Source organism: Phaenicophaeus curvirostris, chromosome Z (assembly GCF_032191515.1).
Source record: "Phaenicophaeus curvirostris isolate KB17595 chromosome Z, BPBGC_Pcur_1.0, whole genome shotgun sequence".
NCBI classification, from domain to species: Eukaryota; Metazoa; Chordata; class Aves; order Cuculiformes; family Cuculidae; genus Phaenicophaeus; species Phaenicophaeus curvirostris.
The window spans coordinates 67,773,112-67,787,005 of NC_091431.1; the positions used below are offsets into that span (position 1 = coordinate 67,773,112).

The 13,894-nt window shown below is 39.4% G+C and overlaps 1 protein-coding gene across 3 annotated transcripts in view; it reads left to right on the forward strand.

The window, feature by feature from the left end:
• KIAA1328 (KIAA1328 ortholog) overlaps positions 1-13,894 on the forward strand; it is a 176,992-nt gene that overhangs the window by 55,969 nt on the left and 107,129 nt on the right. For all 3 annotated transcript variants that reach the window (XM_069880923.1, XM_069880925.1, XM_069880924.1), the window contains exon 6: positions 13,320-13,447. In XM_069880923.1, the coding sequence (XP_069737024.1) occupies positions 13,320-13,447 (128 nt within the window). The remainder of the gene's footprint in view (positions 1-13,319; positions 13,448-13,894) is intronic.

Consider the following 13,894-nt stretch of genomic DNA (forward strand, 5'->3'; position numbering starts at 1 on the left):
TTCAACAGTTAATTCTTTGGGGGCTATCACTCCTCCATGGTCTCCACGATGTTTATCAGTGAGAACACCTCACTGAATGTTCATGCTTTTATGCCTTGGGCTTGGCAGAAGTATCACTTGAGACCTGCAGGATCTTGTATTCCGGTTCAGTGAACTGTTCACTGAACAGTTCCCTGTCTTATGTGTTGAACTTCTGTAAGGAAGCTACCTCTCTAGATGTATGTATGTATTTATTTTTATTTATGGTCCTCTTATTGAAAGCCGGTCACTTCTTGTCTAGGGTCCTTGCAAGGTGTTCACATGCACTAATTTTCTTTGTACTTGTTGGCAAGCAATGAGCTTTCCCATATAGGCTAATGTGCAGGTTACACTGATGTACCATTGGTCTGGAAAATACCCCTAATTTATCTGGTTTTTATAGGTCTCTATTTTATAAAATTGTTTAGTGTTGAATATTTTTGCCCATTTCCTTATAGTACCTTTGGTTTGATGGCCCAGAAGTTTATTATAATCACAGGAATGTATTTTACAAGGAGGTATTTTCTGTACCTGGCTTAACTAAGCTCTTCTAAACATGTATGGTGAGCCCTGCATAACTGCAGACCCACTGGATCACAGATTTTTCTCGTTTTGTTTTTGTCAAGAGTGACTGTATGCACGGAGGCATCTGACTGATTCTAACTATATTGCAGTAAGTAAAGAGTTTGCCAAAGAACTATTTGCTTACTCAAATATTAATTCTGTGAGGGGAGGGTTTCTGAAACTATCGTTTCTTTGCTGCCAGTAACAGTCTTTACATAAATTCTTTCCAGCTATTTTTACTTTTGATGAGCACTTCTGAGTTTAGATTTTGGAATTCCTGTCTTTTGGAGTAACATCCCTCCAGCATTGATATCCTCAAGGCTAACATTTACCAACGTTTCTTTAAGTGGAATGGAGAGCTATAACAGGGGAAAGAAAAGTCATGTGTGTGGAGAAGATGTTCTCGCTCTTCCCCCACAATGTATTAGACCCTTGTCTTATACACATGCAGCTGGATATCTTGGTATGCTCCATGTAAGGTGCCAAGAAGATCTTCAGAATGCCAGCTATTCTTCTGTAGTAATAACTATGACGAAACAGGGATGAGATGAGTTTTTCTTGTGGGAGATAGCCCTTCCAGAGCCTTATGAAATTTGTTTTTACTCGAAGGCATGTAGACCTCCCAAAAGACAATAGTAAATGTGAATGCATCAGTGTTACTCTGGGTATAGGCCTGTCCTGGCAAAACCGTTTTTCTAATACAAAACTAATCAGTCAGAGTACACATCTTTATCTCTAAGAACTGTAGAAAAATCCCAGGAGCTGTACATTTGGTCCTGGAAGTTAAGCCTCTGCTATCAATACTTCCCAGTAGAATCATTCCAGGTCATTAGTTATCTTCTGCTTCAGTAAGTATTAACCATTTGATTTGGAAACCTTTTAATTGGCATAGGGTAGTTTCAGAAAGTCAAGTCTGAGGGAAAAAGAATTTTGTTAACATTATTCCAACATGTTTGGAGAAGAGGTATCTTCACTATACTTAGCAAATTTTAATATCAGCCTGTTAACTGTAGTATGATCAGAACATAAAATGTCTGTACCATGTTAAAGGACCAAGATTGGTGTTTTAACAGTGACGGTTGCCACAAGCATATGGAAAAGTATAAGGACAGGATAAGCAAGTAGTAATACTTGCCTCCAAGTGTCTCCCAATGTCCAGACACCTGAATTTAAAAAAATGCAATCAGAATATTTATCTGTGTTTTATAGGACTGGATGGATTGTTCTGTTGTTATGAATTTGTTTAGCTGAGTCAATGTAAACTTTAAAGGTTTACAGCCTTCTGTGGGAACAGTTCCCCAGCTTAGGGGAACTCCGTGAAAAATCACCTCCACTTCTTTGTCTGGAGCCTGGTGGGTAGAAGTACAGAAGAGCTTGTAAACACCTGAATCTGTCTGTTCAGTTGCTGGACAACTGCATATTCTCTGTTCTGAAATGCTTCCAATAGAAATTTTCTGTCTTGCTGAGTTCTGTATTTGTCTGGCTTATAACAGTTCTGTTTGTGCAAGGATAAGGGCCAGCCATGTCTCTTTGGTCTACTGAGAACATAAAAACGTGTCTTTTTCCTTATCTGATTCCCTCCCCTTCATATAATATTAAGGTACATTGTTCTGGTCTGTCCTAGTGTATTTGTGGTCAGAAATCTATAATCTGGGAAGGTGTACTCCTTGTGCCACACAGCTTCCTTCTCTGATGATTGAGATCTGAAGAATTTTTAAATGCCTGTTAATTTTAGGAGCTGTGGTTCACTTTACTTCTAAATCTCAAATTGTTAGGAGGAAAGAATATCATTATTCATTATGTGCAAAGGTAGAAGTTTCCTGTCTTGCAGTATGTGGATGAGTCACCTTTTAATTCTGGGTGTGAGGAGACTGAAATCAAGAAGTCAAATCCAGAGTGCTGGCCAAATAAATTACTTTTTATTTCTCTCACTTTTAAACAGCCTTGTGTACTTTACCTTACTATGTTTTCCATTTTGAGCTGAGGCTTGTTGCAGAGTACTGTTATTGCAAAGAAAATTCTACCACCAGGAAGAGCAGCAGAACACACCCTGTTTCAAACAATACTGTTTGAGACCTCAGTGCTGTAAATGATGTAGAAATGTGCATGTATTAATGAGGGGTATAATAGGTTTCAGTGAAAGTGGGAGATAAGATGTGTTAATCTTGTATATTAAATAGTCCTACAACAATGAACCTTATAATGAGGCTGTTATTAAATCTTTTCTTCACTGGCTTCAGTTCAGCAAAACCAGTTCTTCTCAGTTTGGCATGTTTAAGGCTGGCTTTTACAAGTAAGGGCCAACTTTCTGAGGCCTTTGATGTTTTTCTGACATGCTTAGAGATGTGGCACGTGACAGAAACCAAATCTTTGGAGCACTCTGACATGGAATACTTTCCTTTTTTGGGTTTGGGGACTCTTCCTCTCAAAATCAGTATTAGTGTCCTTGTGTGGAGTTTGATTTGACCTCAGCTGCCTTCTAGGAAAAGGAGCATTGTTTCTCTCATCAACAACATGCAAACAGATTGTGTTCTAGCAAGGTTAGAAAGACCATCAAAATAGCAATAGTTTTAGGAGGAAAAATTAAGTTATCTAGAGTGAACTGCGATTTTTATTTTCTGTACTGTTCTAGCTATAGCTCTGAAGGCAGCTCTGTAAGAAGGGCAAGGTTTCTTGGCTTGCTGGTATTTATTTTTTTTTTCTGTTTTTGTCCAGCAACATTTACAGATTTTCATCTCGCTGCTTGCACCATTTGCAGATAGTCAGATTAAAATCTACGTGCTCCTGTTCAGGTAGGTTCTAGTTTGAAATGGTGAAAAAAGAAAGTTGGAATACCTGAGCTGGATGCAGACTGATACAGAGAGGCAACCATGTGAGGAAGCAGCAAACAAAAGAATTCCCTGTAGTGGACAGGTTTCCTTTCCTGTGTAGATGTGAGCGAGGAATCTTATTCTGAGTGTGGTGGGAGATTGGCTGCAGGAGAGTCTGCTTTTCTCCAACAGCATTATTCCCATTTGAGGGCTGTAAGGAAAAGATTTGGTGAGAGGCATCAGGTATATAAAATTAAGAGTGATGATTGATTGTTTCCTGCAAGGAAGCAACGAGACAGGCACCACTGTGTATTCTCAGGTGATGCCCAATCTGATGGTAACTGAGACCAAACCTGATTAGCTTTGTTATAGAATGAGTTGATGTTTTGTGATCTTACATTCTCATTCCCTGCAAAGCAGACACCTTTTTGATTTACTATGCATGTTTTTTAATTGAGATGGAGGTGCTGTAGCTCTGCTCAGAGTAAGTTCAGGTTTTACATTCCATTTCTCCTTTGCCTCTTCATCCTCTTTCCTCTATGTGTCTGACTCCAAGTTCATATTTATCCTGTTAAATAACTCCTCTTATTGTGTCTAAACATAACAGGCTGAGCATTCTTTTTCAGATACCTCCATTCCCATATAGGCTAAAAGCACCTTATCTCTCCTCATGCTTCTGTCAGGAGCTCTGTTGTCAAATTAGAGTAAAGAACATGGCTGTTTTAATATCAAGTAGTAGTGATACGACAAATGACTTTGTGTAAGCTGTGATGGTGGCTACTGTGGAAGATTTTTTTTGATTCTCACAAAGGCCTGCTACTAAAACAGCGAGTATTTTCAGAGATAGGTATTTTATGTAAAGCCGTGCCTGCCTGTGTGGATGGAAGGGAGCGGGATTTGAGGAGGAACGGTAGCAGGAGGATTGCACGGGGAATTTTCATGCTTCAGAGTGATGTGTAGGATCCCTCTCTGTAACAAAGTTAACCCTCAAATTTGACAAGCTTTCTGTGGAAGTGGAGCTAGAAGAGCGGTAATATCCATCGAGGTCACTAGGTGGAGCGACAGGTCCATCCTTCCTCTTGCAGGGACTGACCAGTACTGCTGTCTGCTTTGCAGATGCACATATGGTAGAATATTATCATTTTATGGTTACAATTATGAGCAATTTAATAGAAAATGAAAGCTAAATTATGCAGTGTTTCTTTTATTTGTTTAATTTTGCGCTCAAAATATGTAAAAGGAAAAAATAGCACTATTTGTGTGTGGATGGTGATGGGTGCAATACATTCTTTTGGCTTCATATTTTCACACAGCACAGGTAGAGATTATTTTCTGTCGTACGTGATGAAATGGGTAGTGTTGTTCTCAGATACTGGGACTGTTTTGCACAGAAATTGCATATGGCTGAATCTCCAGGCTCCTTTTTTCTGTAAGAAAGGATCATACATTTACCAGCTGATAGACAAATACATAAGTAACAAGTTCCTTAACAGTTTCTAGCGGAAGAGGCTGGGTAGCTGTGCTGTCTAAGCAAATGCCAAAGGAAATCTTTAAATCCTTAAAGTCGCTATAGTCATTGGCAGAAATCCCCTGAAAGGAGTGAGTGTGTTTTGAACAAAGTCTTTCTTACCAGTGAAGGAAAATCTCCTGTCAAGGCAATTCTTAACCCAAAAGCAACAAAAACGTACGGCCCATGTCAAGACCTGTAGCCTGTTATGATGATCTTTGGGGTCTGTATTTTGTATATTCAGGTTCTTAGGTATTCTGTCATCGTATTCTTTATGTTCATTATTATGAAAATGCCTGTTTTTACCACCCTGTATACTAGCATAACTTGCCTTTTGTGTATTGCATTCTTCCCTCCTTTTCACTAGGAAAAAGTTATTAGCACAGACAGGCTGCAGAATAAACTTTTCTTTTCTTTTTTTTTTCCTTTGCTTGTAAGTATCCTTTTGTTTGTATTAATGAAGATAAGGCTGGAGATGTGTTTTCCACTTGGAATGGAAAGTGCAAGCTCGAAGATGGTATTTGCATTTATTGATCCAGGCACATCTGCTGGCATATGATGGTGTGTGATATTTTTGTCCTTACCCACCTTTGAACCAGAGAACATGGCAGATAAGCTGTCCAGTTTGATTGGCATATCCTGTGGAAAGGATTTCAATACGTAGGATCAAATCCTGTACCCTAGACTGCTTTTACATTTTGAAAGCATGATAGAGACTCCTTTGAGTTCATCTGCTATGTTGGGAGTTAGTTTTAGGTTTAAATGCTTTTCTTGCTCTGTTTAAATAAAATTGGATATATTTTCGTTTTGCTGATCCTAGATGCACTATATTTGTATTGTGCATTTTAATATTTTTCAGTATCTTTAAAGTGAACTTTGGCAATTTCATCATCTGGGTGGAACAGAACATCTTGGTGGATGCTATAAAACTCAGGCTGTCTATAAAAGAAATTAAAAAAATTACAAGCTCTAGGAATAAATCACACTGGCAAATTTAACTGGGATGGGAAATCTTGTATCTTTTATTGCCTTTTTTTTAGGATCAGTTTTAACAGTTGTCCTGCGGGTGGTATGGGTGGAGATGGAAAGATTATTTTTTTGAAAACAAATCATTCAGCTGTTTAGGAAACTGTGTTTTTTATTTCTGTTCCCACCTGAGATATCTGTAAGTCCAGGGACTGGATTTGAATTTGATGTTTTATATATGCTTCTTATAAGCTCCAAAGGACTGCCCTGGTTTTGTCCCTAACTTTGTTCTTAACTCTGTAGCTTTTAAAGTAGGTAACCATAACTTAACTGATTTGTATGCGCCATATGCAGTCTTGGCTCACTTCAAAGTGTAATCAAGTCATGAACTAATTACAATACCATATTCCCAAAGAATGTAAATTTAATTTCCCTTCAAACAGAATGGGAATGTATTAAGCAATTCCTTTATATGAGAGCTGTGGCATTCAACAATATAATGCTGATGCTTCAAACAAAAGTGAAGTTTTTAACTTTTGTGGACCTTGTGGCCTTTCTCCCCTATGCATCTTCCCTTTTTATTCTTGCATTTTGAGTAAATTTACTGACTGGATAACAACATTAAAATATTCAAGTGTAAATTAAAATGTAACTGTTGGGCTTCAGATCAGAGATCACTCTGTCTTATTGTATGTGACTTGCTGCTCCATAGTGTTTTCAGAAATGTGCTTCCTGAGGGTTTTGGCTCAGAAAGGGATTGCGTTTTGAATTGAAGGCTCATAAGGTTCACACTGCACCAGATGATTTCTTTAATACATTGAAAAGTGAATGTGCAGAAAGTTCCCTACAGGTTCTTAGCATCACTGTGCTAAGGAGTCCACATAAACTCAGTTATATAGGAAGGAGTGAAGTGAAGTTGTTCATAAAACATTTTATAACCTTCAGTCTTTGAAGCATCTTCAGAGTTTAGATAATAAACCTTCATAGAAGTTACTAGTCTTTACCCTTTCACAGACCAATGATTCTCGTAGGTTCAAGCCACTTATTTTATTTGTCTTAATTTTAAAGGCAAGAGAAACGTGTTAGGGTTGACTTTGATCTGTGCCAGAATAGTTTGATGTCTGAAATGGAGTCCTGTTGTTGATTTCTGAGATGAGCCTATCAAAGCACCAGACTGTATATGTATTAAGCACAAGTTGTATTTTAAAATTGAATGTGGGTCAGCTTCCACTGAAGTATGTAATTGTTTAATGCTAAAGGAAAGAGCTTAGAATATCTTAGCGTATATTTTTAAGTGTTCCTTTTAGATGTTAATTCATTAATACCAGCAGTTTTATTTATATTCATATGACTTTTCATATGTAAGTAGTGGAAGCTGCATTATTTTAATCCTTTCTTTGGTTAGGAAGAAGAGAGCCTGCAGGTGGAAATCAGAATGACATACATATTGCTTCTTTCCCAAAAGGCACGGTATCTTTCTCCTATTGATATGCAAAATATTAAGGTAGAAAATAAACCCCGTTGCTTCATGTGTCAGAATACAGAAAAATATATGCTTGGGTGATGCATGGAAAAATGTGGGCACACTTCAAACTGAGCATACTTCTAGCAGAGTTTGCCATAAGGTTATTGTGGGCCTCTGGGGCTCTGCAGGCTGCAAATTCTGTTCCCTTATATTGTGAGCACTTAAATGTAGCTTGAGCCTTAGCTGTAGATACAGGTGTGGTATTATTTGGGGACCCAGCTGTGTTGAGTCTTAGCCTTTGCTTGATGTTTGGTGATATGTTTTCTTACTCTTGCAGCAGCATTTTAAGGCATTTTGGGGCTACTGAGTACCAGTGGAGTGGGATGCCGTAGTAGTACAAGGTGCCAACACTATAGATGCAGCGATGTGTCTCTTAAACAGGTGTGAGTTTGCCTTGGCGTTGTTCAAGTTTCCGGACACAATCCAGCCACATTCTGGAAATGGTGTAGTGCTGGTGTTGCAGCTAAACTAAAAACAACCCCAGAAAAACATCAGAGCAAGGTAAATTAGATCAGGCATGATGTGCTTGATGCTGTGACTGTGCACAGCTCTTTGAACAGATATGGCACACAGCTGGAGGGCAGGTAGACAGGCTCAGGTCTGCCTGCAACTTACCTGAATAGATATTTTGTTTGAAGACTGATGACCTCTCTTTCACTGCTTTGCCTGGATTCAGCACCTTAGTGTCCATGGTAATTCCTCAGCCTCTCAGCCTCAGTCTAGTTTTTATGCAGCCTTTGTCTTGAAGGGGCTACCTGAGACAGTGAAGGGAGTTTGGTCTTTGCTGAAACTGTCAATATGATGATAATTAGTTAGCTTTCTAGATGCGTGTCCTGAAGCAGGGATTAAAAAAAGTTTTCTGTGGCTACTAGATCATGATTGCAGATGACAAAAAGCTTTCTTCATCACGTGCTGAAATCATATCCCTGAAGGTTTCTTGTATCTCTGCTGCAAAGTGTAAGTTACTGCTATCTTATTTAAATTTATATCTAACTTGTGCCTGTTTGATTTTCCCCTTCCTTTGCTAATTTTATTCACCTTTGCATATCTCTGTAATAGCTCTCAGTCTCTGGAGAATCTTCCATTGGATAGAGGGGCTGATGGGACTGGAACAACTTGTTGCTGAAGATGGAGATTTAAAGCTCTTGTGTTCTCTTCTGGACATAGATCTGAGTATGCAGCCTTGAATGAAAGGACGGTCTAAGTCAGAGCTACAGTCTGGGATTCTAAGAATCTGGGCATCTTTTTTCAATGCTTGGAAAGTCTCTTAGGGCTTGTCTGCATGGATGAATGCAGGTAAACTTGCACTCTGAGCTAATTAGGTGCAACATGAATCTGCTTGTTAGTGCTGCACCTTAGCTGTGCTAACTGCTCCTCCTCCTGTGAGACTTGTGTCCTTGAGCTGGTGTGTGGAGCATGGGACTGCTGGGCTGCACCAGTCTGCACAGACATGCTTGAAGACTCTGTGCCACAGTTTTTCAGTTTGTAAAAAGGGAACACTAGAGCTTATGCCTGTCTCCAAAATGCTTGTGATAAACCATTGGGCAGTCACTAAGTGAGGAGTTGTCACTACCGCTCTGAAAATGCAAGGCCTTTGTTATTAGTTTGACGAAAAAGAATCTCAATGGTTTCATTCTCCTCACTCGATAGTGGGTTTCTAGAAACTTTTTACAGCCACAGATCACTGTGGTTAGAGGCTACCAAACAGTTTTCAATGAGTGATACAGTCTGAAAAAAAAGCTTCATTTTTAAGAAAGGGGACAGTGCAAGAGGGAATGGCCTCAAGCTCCACCAGGGGAGGTTCAGGCTTGACTTCAGGAAAAATTTTTTCATGGAAAGGGTCATTGGGAACTGGAACAGGCTGCCCAGGGAGGTGGTTGAGTCACCTTCCCTGGTGGTGTTTAAAAGATGGGTGGATGAGGTGCTGAGGGGCAAGGTTTAGTGACTGATAGGAATGATTTGACTCGATGATCCGGTGGGTCTTTTCCAACCTTGTGATTCTGTGAAAGTCATCTCTCTGTTTTACCCACCCACCCTTACAAGAAGTGATTTGAGAAAGGCAGAATATCAGTAAGTGGCCCTTGCAGAGAGACCTGGTGTTGGCAGTGTTTTTGAAAACCTCAACCAGTGGGTGTTTGAACCACTGTAGCATGAACATTGCTCACAGAAGCAAGTAGGGGCTGATATTTAGAACAAAAAACTTTCTAGGAAGTTGCTGGATGGTCTAAAACAAAGCACTTCAGATCTGAAACTGCTCTTCACTTAAAGTCAAAGAGGCACTGGATGCAGAGTACTGAGAACAGTACAGTAAGTCAGTGAGTGTGCAAGAGATTGGCACGTTTTTCCCCACCTTTGCACCTGGATTCTGGGGAAACAAGGAACTGTAGCTGTCAGTCCTACTTCAGCTTAAGAGGGCTGAAAATATTTCAGCACTGAGTAAGCTGAGAGTAGTTGGTGTAGGCTTAAAAGCCTGAAGCTTAAGAATGCAGCTGGAGAGGGAGTACAGTTGGAGACTTTGTAAGACCTACCAGTAAAGTCACAGCTGTTGGAAGAGGTGTCCCCCTTTCCAGGCAGACTGTTCCCTATGCCCAGTTCATGCCAGCTTTTGCGCTTAACTGACTCTTTGTGTTGCTGGGTCAGTGTGCTGCACCCTGAGAATGAATGGGAAGTCTGGGAGAGCTACAGAGCCGATGAGGATGGATGGAGTGAGACTCCATGGGGTGAGGGGGAGTGTGTCATTAGCAGCAGTTGAGCATTAGTTTGAGTGTGCCTTCTCATGAAACCTCATCCCAAATTCAAAACTGTTTGTTCCCTGCCTAGTGCCCCTCTTCCTGGAAATCTGTTCCTAGCCTCTGTAAGTGTGACACTGCTGCTTGCTAGCAGTCCCTCTTCTCAAAGCCAACTCTATCTCCACTGAGGTTATTATCTCTTAAGGGCCATAAATAAGCTCTTAATTCTGTAATTTATGCTCAATTACATAATTAACTGATTTATCCTATGGAATATATAGTACTTGAAGTATGACATGTAAATGTGGCTGTTGAAATCTTAACCTTTGTGTTTCTCATGGTTTTTTTGTGAGCTTTTTGTTCCCCTGCCCCCCCATGTAGAACCTTAATATTTTACTAACAAACTGCATAAAAAGTATTACTTGGATACATTTCCATGCATATTTCTTGGACATAAAACCACTAGTTTAGTGAAATGCCAAGTACCACTTCTCTCGGGTAACTAACATCTTGTAAATCCAATATTTGTGCTTCTGAACACATGAAGAAATATCTGATGTAAGCGTTTAGGCACATCACTTTTTCTGTGGAATGCAAATACGTGGGACTGGTTGTCCTATAGATTTTTTTTCACACTGTTAACTTCTTTTTTTTTTAAAGCGGTTTATGAAGGTAATTGTCATTAACTATGTTTTTGTCTAGAGACTGAATTGCCATAGTACATGTGTGCCCTTACACATGGGTGACTTAAATATTTTTGCGGCAGTATTATGCATTGCCTGGCTAAAAAAAAAAATTAAAAAAAAATTATTTTGCTGCTTGTAGCAAAACTTCGGTAGAATGGAAGAGTAAGATCTAATATTAAGGCTTTTTTTTTTCTTAAAAGCATATTCTGCAGTAAATGTACCAGCACATTATAGAGAGTTATCCTACTTAGAGCTATTCTGCATGTGTCTTATACAAATGAATGTATTTTTTCTTTCCTATTTGAAGCTTCATGTTTACTTACTTAGTAAGCGAAGTGAGGCTCTAGACTCTTAGACTATGGTGTGTGTAAAAATATGTTACCTAATGTAGAGTGATTGTGTGAATGAAGAGGGTTTTAATCTTCTAATAAAGGAAGTTTTTAACAGTTATGGTGCTGATCAGATCTTAGAAGATTTTAGGGATATCTCTGCTGCCATTCAGGCTCATGTTGGCTGTTGCCCTTCCCACTCTTAATCACGTAACTGATTCTTGGACAATTGGGATTTACTTGCGTGCTTCTTTAATGTTAATTTTGCATATCATGTCTTAAGCTGTGTTTTATATAAATGCACCAACTGCAAGCAAGAGGTGGTGGCATCATGTTCACAGCAAGGGCTCTGCAGTCTGTAAAACGCAGTTTGGGCATCTCTTTTATAGTACGCTTGCACCGTGTATGTGCAAAGCTTGGGAACGAGGGCAATCTTGCCTAGCTTTCCAGCAGGACTGATATTAACACTGGCAAGAGTGAAGGTAGGTGTACGACCATCAGTCATGTGCCCCAAGGCCTTTTAGGGTACTCATTCCTTGTGCCAGCAGTGAACTAGCTGGAGGGAAAAGAAGGTAGAATCTGTTTTGTGGGGAAGGGGTTGCTGGAAGTGAAATGAATTAAGAGGGCTGTAAAAAATTGATAAAGATAGGACTGTCTGTTTTTATATTCTGCCACATAAGATGAGCTTAAATGAATTTCCCTATAATTTGTCTTCAAATACCAACATTTAACTCTTAGGCTGTATAAATGAACTGGCTTTTTCTAGAGTAAAATTCATGCCCTGCGTCCAGGCTAATATGTTCACCTACTATAAACATTACTGCCTATGGTTACAACTGGAATAAAAAATTCCTTTTATATACATCATAGCTGGCAGAGACTCCTGAGACCACCACAAATCACTTCAGCCTTTTGGTGTTCTCTGACGAAATGAACTGAAATGTAAAACAGTTCAGGCTTCAGGCAGGGTTGCTCTGGAAAGCAATTAGCTTGTTTAGACCATTCTTTGTACCCTCCTGTATTTCCAGGAGCTGAGCAAAGGTGTTTTAGGAGCCCTCCTGATTGATTTAAACATTGGGGTTTAATAACCTCCCATTCTTTCTGAAAATGTTTTGCTCATTCTCTGTGTAGCCGTTTGTTTAAAGGAAGAAAAAACAAATAAACAAAACCCTGGCAAGGCCTCCCCCAGAAGAACAAGAAGAAGGAAAAAAACCCTCCAACTTCAGGGTCATAACAGGGAATAACAAAGCAGTGAGTTATTTATGCAGGCATGATTGGCAAAAATGATTGCAACATGAATTTGCCCAGAAGCAATGATTAGATCATAAAAATGTTAAGGAAATCTGTAACTCAACACCATTTTATAGATTGAAGAAGTTTTTGTTCCCTACCTTAATTGCGGTGACTTGTTATTAAAGTATTTATTCAGAGTAATCTCTTTGGACAGCGAGCCCTTATCCCATCTGCATGCATAATTAAAAGTGAGGGGGGAGGGAGGGGAGCATAAATGGTTTACCATGCTACATGAGCAAGGGAGGGAATTACACAATGACAGGTGAAGAGCAGATTTATCTCCTGTTGGAATTTCAATGCTGCAAGCAAGGCAGGGCACTGTTGCTTGCTAATATCCTTGCAAACACCACAGTTGCTGCTTCTCCAGATTACTGTCCAAAAATCATTGCTGGTTGCTGAAAGGCCTGTAGCGCTGCATCTGTGGCTCTGGGTTTTGGAGCTGCTGGTGCTCAAGCGAAGAGATTGGATTTGGGTACGTGGGCTTGTGAATCCATGTCTGTGCTTAAAAATGGACTATTTACTTACTTGGCTGGCTATTTATTTATTTATAAATAAACATTGGTAGTGTCTGGCTTTGCTGAATACAAATCAGAGGGCTGTAATTGTTCCAACTGAAACAATGTCGTCACCTGCCTCCTACTGCTGTCCCTTTTCCAATGATAAAAGAATTTGGTACAATTCTTTTTCCACACTCTGAGTAGAAAGAAGATTGTACTTGAACGTGTATCTCTAGGCAGATTTATCATTATTAGGCAGTACTCAAACATGCGGTATCTGTTTTTAAATTGAACTCTTATGGATCTAAATCAGATTTACATGGAGCAAGTTGGTATATATTTGACTCTTAACTATTCACTGAGGAGTATTTTTCCCTTAACTTCTGATGTCTCACCTCTGCAGCAGCAGTACAGAGAATGCCAGGAACTTTTGAGCCTTTATCAGAAGTACCTAGCTGAGCAGCAGGAAAAACTATCACTCTCCCTTTCTGAACTCAGTGCTGCCAAGGAAAAGGAGCAGAAGGTAAGCTCGTCTCCCATCTCCTTTTTTAGTGACATCTTTGAAAGCCCTTTTCTCTTTTACTAGAACTGTGACTTTAGATGCATTGTCTTGCCCTATACAGTGTTGAATACTGGTTTATGACTGGCTTTCCTAGAGTCCTTTCCTTCATACATGGATTGCAAGAAAACAAACACCACCTAAGTTCTGGATCAATAAAATGAGTGAAGTTAATTGGCCATGCTGTGATGGAATAGGAATCATAAGAATCCCTGCCTTTGCTAAGGAAAAAGTTAAGATGCTTTTCTGTTTTCTGTCCTTCTGGTTCTTAAACAGTAAAATAATTGCAATTGCTATAGATATAGCCTTTTAAATTATCGCTGTGGCTTTTGATGATTGAAAAGGACATTACAGATGATGTATTTGGTCAATAAGTGCTTTCACAAGCCTGTAAGTCAGCCCATCTGATTT